Source organism: Cyprinodon variegatus, unplaced genomic scaffold (assembly GCF_000732505.1).
Source record: "Cyprinodon variegatus isolate N-32 unplaced genomic scaffold, C_variegatus-1.0 Scaffold36, whole genome shotgun sequence".
NCBI lineage: Eukaryota > Metazoa > Chordata > Actinopteri > Cyprinodontiformes > Cyprinodontidae > Cyprinodon > Cyprinodon variegatus.
In genome coordinates, this window is record NW_015150489.1 from 206365 (window position 1) to 211695 (window position 5331).

The 5331-nt window shown below is 32.7% G+C and overlaps 1 protein-coding gene across 1 annotated transcript; it reads left to right on the top strand.

The window, feature by feature from the left end:
• Positions 1-1068: 1068 nt before the first annotated feature.
• Positions 1069-4930, top strand: zcchc10 (zinc finger, CCHC domain containing 10). The gene is made up of 4 exons (XM_015404637.1): positions 1069-1140; positions 2628-2789; positions 3083-3124; positions 4473-4930. Exons 1-4 carry the CDS (start codon positions 1100-1102, stop codon positions 4693-4695), a joined length of 468 nt encoding a protein of 155 aa, XP_015260123.1. The 5' UTR covers positions 1069-1099; the 3' UTR covers positions 4696-4930.
• Positions 4931-5331: the final 401 nt, after the last annotated feature.

Consider the following 5331-nt stretch of genomic DNA (forward strand, 5'->3'; position numbering starts at 1 on the left):
AACCTCACATTTCTATTGAAGTTAATAGGAGTTATGATCTTATTTTTTTCTTGTAATGTTCATTATTGACGTATTGTTTGAGATTGTCATTGATATTCTTTATTTTCAATAAAATAATTTAATAATAATAATTTTTCTAATTTCAAACTTCATATTCTTGAAGATGTGATTAGTTATTGATATTTTACTCAAAAACACCATCAGTTCAGATTAAAAATAGCTAATTGCATTAGAATATACCATATTAATAGAACCTTTTCTACAGATGCATTCCCTTTTTTTCAGTTATTAAAAAATTTAGGAACGACGGACGCTTCATAGCACACTCAGTTCAATGCTTGTGTAAATATTGTGAAAGCTTTTACAGAGAAGTCAAACGTGGATTTATTTTGGCTGAACAAGGGTAGTTCCAGTATCAGGATCCATGCATTTCTAATGGCTTTTCATGGCTCCTTTTTTTTATTATTATTTATTTGGTGACACTCTGCTTATACAAAATGACAATATAAGTTGTCTAAGTCTCTAAGTTTAAATAAAAATACTGATAGCTATTGAACTTTTTATTATTTATGTCATTGCACATGTAATTTCAACAGTTTTGGCGGGACAACATGGACGACGGTGAGACAGACAAGAAAACGCTCCACATCAACAGCTCTTTCAATAGCATTCAAAATACTTCTTGCTGTTTTTACTATTATTTATCTTGTTAACTCTTCATTTTGATGTTTCAAAAGCATTTTTGAAGTTTGTAGGAAATTTGTAGCAACAAATAAAAAAAGGGTGTGTAATTATATTGAGGAGTCTGAGTTTTAAGGTTTTGTATCATCATTATGAAATGTTTTTTCTCTCATTCCGAGGTAATACATGTTCTGCATGAATACCCTGCCTGCTGACATACGTTACTACAAAGATTAGTCTTCGTAGGTATCCTGCTCCAGCACTAAAACCATTTTTTTTGACGTTTATTTCAGTAATATGTGCTCAAAGTCTGCAGATAACCTCCTCTCTTTTGTCCATTCGGGGTTTATCCTCTGGATGGCGCTGTTTCTCCTCTACACTTAATGATAGCAAAGAAGAAGGGGATATATTTGGCAACATGGCGACTCCCATGCACAGAATAATTGCGAGGAGACAAGCGTAAGTATAAGCAGAATAACTACAATTTATAACGAAATCTTTGCAAGCCTGCGAATTGATTTTTATATATCTTAAAGACTAACTTACCTTACATCCTTTAACGTCCCTTTACTTCGACAAAATTGATCCTAACCGGAGCACAGAAAACAGCGCAGATCCTCATTCGCTACTCCTGTCTACTTCATATTTTTACCTTCTGTACAACTATTATATTTATCAAAGTTTCACAAAGGTTTTTTTGAATGAAGGGTGATGGTTACAGTGGAGCTAACATGTAAGCCTACTAACTGTAAATAAGAAATAAATGTTTACAGACAGCAGAGGAAACAATGTAAGCCTCTGATGCAGCTTTTACTGCCTTAAACCTAAATGAAGGGCCTGAATTTTATTCCTACTTAAAAATATATATAACATATTTCGTAAAAATGAATGTTGACTAAATATTAAATCGGGGGATTGATGTCCCTTTTTTTCCTTAAATTCTTATTTTTTTATATTGTTGAACTACGACACCTACGATTTCAGTAAGATTATGATTATATAATTTTTTCAAAGCATTTGTCTTCATAGTGTTTATATATATAAAGTAGACATTAAGTTTTGATCTATACAAATAGCTACTCTATAAAGCGAAAGAGGTTCTACTATAAAATATGTTCTTTCGATGTGAAAGGCGTCTAACGAAAGTCAAAAATGTAGAAATCAATCCCAAAGTTGATTGTAAAGTCATAAATCATGTTCTAGCCAAATTGTATTTTTTTGCTTGTATTGTCAAAATACAAGCAAAAAAATAAAATGTTTATCATTTGAATAATCATCTTCTTTTATTAGAAGGCAGAAATTACATTTAAACAACATTTTTACCTAATCCTAACATTTTAAAATGGATTTTATAATTTCCCAAGCTGTTATGAATATGATCTTGGGTCCAGTATCTGAAAAAAATTACTTTAATGTGTAAAAATAGAGGACACTTTATATTTATTTCATAGTCAGATGGTATTCTTTACTTTTTTTTAGGATATTCATTTCATTTTCCTTGTAACTCAGGCCTAAAGTTTTTAAACAGCGTTTTGCTTTAGATAGTAGACATGGAAATGACACAGCTGTTTTGCTGCGGAAAATCTTATTGAGCATAGAATGCATTGTAGATTAGGAAGATAGCTGATTTAAGGTAAGCAAGAAAGTGGTCATATATTTTTAACTGCTTTGTAAAGATAAAGTATATATTGGCATTGTGCTTGAATGTTATCGTTTAAATAATAATGAGCCTCCTAGTCTAGAAAAGTTTGGATTTAAAAAAAGAAAAAAAAATTCCAGTAACCTTTCTTATTTTTTATGCATTTCCAAAACCAACAATATAACCCATTACTTTAAACTGCTATTAATTTACATAAAATATGCATTAATCGCAAACGTTATTGAAAATAAAATGCAGAGGTATTGTTCAGTGTGTTGAAAAGTTTGTCTTATTTTCCTGTCTTCAGAGAGGCTAACAAACAACATGTCCGCTGCCAGAAGTGCTTGGAGATGGGACACTGGACGTATGAATGCACCGGGAAACGAAAATATTTGCACAGACCATCAAGAACAGTTGAGCTAAAGAAAAAGCTGAAGGAAAATGAAAACAAACCTCTCAGCATCACAGGGTAAGGCTCTTCATCCCTTCTTTCCTTCTCAGATATGCTTCCAACCTAATGTGCTATGAATCACACTTTGGGTGTTTCCAGTAATTGTTCTCCGAGACTTTCCAATAAATAAAACATGCTAACCAGCAAATGTCAGCGTTCAATTTTAAAATTAGCTTGGATGGTGGTTCATAGATCCTCTGCAATAAAAATAGTTGTGAAACGTAACATAAAATGATAGAGAACAAGTAATGCATTAAATGTTGGTTCAAACTGGTTTACGTATCAGTTAAATGTTGTATTTCTCTTCACAGACCAGGAGGAGAGGGATCCAGTGAGAGAAAAAGTAAAAAGAAGTAAGTCTGTATATTTATTAACTATATATGTATTTTCTGTTTCCTTTAAATTGGTTGTTTTTAAGTTAATGTCAGTTCTCGATCTGCAAGTTGTATGTCAAAGAAAAGCTTAAGGTGTGATTGACCATATACACACATAAGGGAGCAAGTGGTATTAGTAATTAATTTTGATGTTTTTTGTTCTTATCTATATATTATAAAACAAAAGCCCACATTTGTTAGCATGCAAAAAGAAAGAGAGAAAAAAAAACGATGCTAAACTATTTAAATATCTTTAAATTAACAACTTGAAGTTTTTTTCCTTGCTATCATTGAACCTGTGAATATTTTGTTTATTATTTAAGCACAAGCTATTATTAAATTAACTGTAAAAAATAAATAAAAAGTCCCAACAGCGCTCTCTGGTGGCGCACAATGATAACAGCAATGCTTAGGAGCTTTGGTCTCCAGGATTTCTGTGAATTCTCTCCCACTTATAGAAGTTTTGATGCAAATAGTCATGGATGCCGGTCTTTATATTTTAGCATTCTTGGTTTTAAATGTTTAATGTGTTAATAGTTAAAGCATTTTAGTTGGGAAAACAAACATAATAATAGTATTTAATTGTCAACCAGTTGGAAATATTCTTGCTTATTTATAGGCAGAACAATCAGAATATATTTTTTTAAATAAATCATTCTGTAATTTCCTCATTAACTCAGGTGCTTTATTTTTCTATGTTATTTTAGGCTTTACACAAAGCTAAAGTATATAAACTTTTTGTATTAAAAAAATGCACAACATTTAATAATTGAACATTTCAGGATGTTACAACGCCCAGGACTGAAAAGGAGGAAGCTGTCCTTATTAAACATACTAAACATAAATATTAATGCAACACTTTTGTTGTTGTTTCTATCATTCATGAATAGAATCCAAAGATCCAAGAATATATCTAAATCTGTGTTAGTGAAATAATCCATCCACCTCACAGATGCGGATTAGACTGATTATTTGATTATTACATAGGTCAACCTTTGGCTTTATTTTGATTTTCTTTTTACATCAAAACATCAAACTGACTGTTAAGGTGACTAAATAATCTCATAGGGGATATTAGATTGTTTAGTCAGCCATATATCTGTTTTTTAATCCTGTATTCTGTTTTTTTTTTTTTTTTTGCTTATATTTTCAAAGAAAATCAGTTAAAACAACTTGAACATGTAGAAATGTTGAACTTTGTCTCTTTCTGTCATGTTAGATCATTTCTCTTTGCACTCTAATGAAGATGCTGCACGTTGATAATTGTCTGTGTAACAGGTACAAAGGGAGAGGTTTTACTTCTTCGTTTTCCTCTGCTTGCTCTCAGGGCAAAAGACTCGAGCGACAACAGCAGCGACGACTCGTCTAGCGACTCGTCAGACAGCAGCGACTCCTCCAGCTCCTCCTCTGAGGACAGCGACAGCTCTTCCTCGTCATCCTCTTCTTCCTCTTCCAGCTCCTCCTCTTCCTCATCGTCCTCGGACAGCTCTGACTCGGAAAGCAGCAGCGATTCAGACGGACCACCAAAGAAGAAGAAAAAGAAGAAATAAGCATGTGGGGGATTAAGGAGGGGGTTTTCTAGCCTTACTTAGTGTCAAATTAATGCTTGTTTTCTAAAGTCCGATCGTAAATACTGGGCCTAAAGCAGCTGGACAGATGTGTTGCTGAGGAGGGCAGGATAGTTTTAAGTTGGTTTCCTCTGTTTTTCTTTTTTTCCCCACACTCTTTTTCGTTGTATTTACTGATACTGTGATATTTTTTAATGTTTGCATTTCTAGGAAGAACGTAAAAACGTATAAACCTATCAGGAGAAATACAAACCCGAGTCAAGTCTTTGGATTAATGGACTTAACTTTGGTTTTAGTCAGCCAGGATCTCTAAACGATAAACAAGACCGAAACCGTTTGAACACATTTTAAAATTTGCAAAATCTAAGTGGAAATTCTTATTAAATTGTTTCTTTCTAATAAATCCGTTTGGTTATTGTTGTGTAATCTCTTGTCAAAGTATTCCTACCCCTTAAACAACAACACACACTCTAACCAAACACTTCAGGGGTGTCTTTGTGATAATAATCCACACAACAATCCACACTTCAATTGTAAAGTGGATAAAAAAAATAACAAGAATCTCAACTGAATTTTTGTCTGCTATTTGATTGAGCCGCTATAATGCATGGCTATGTT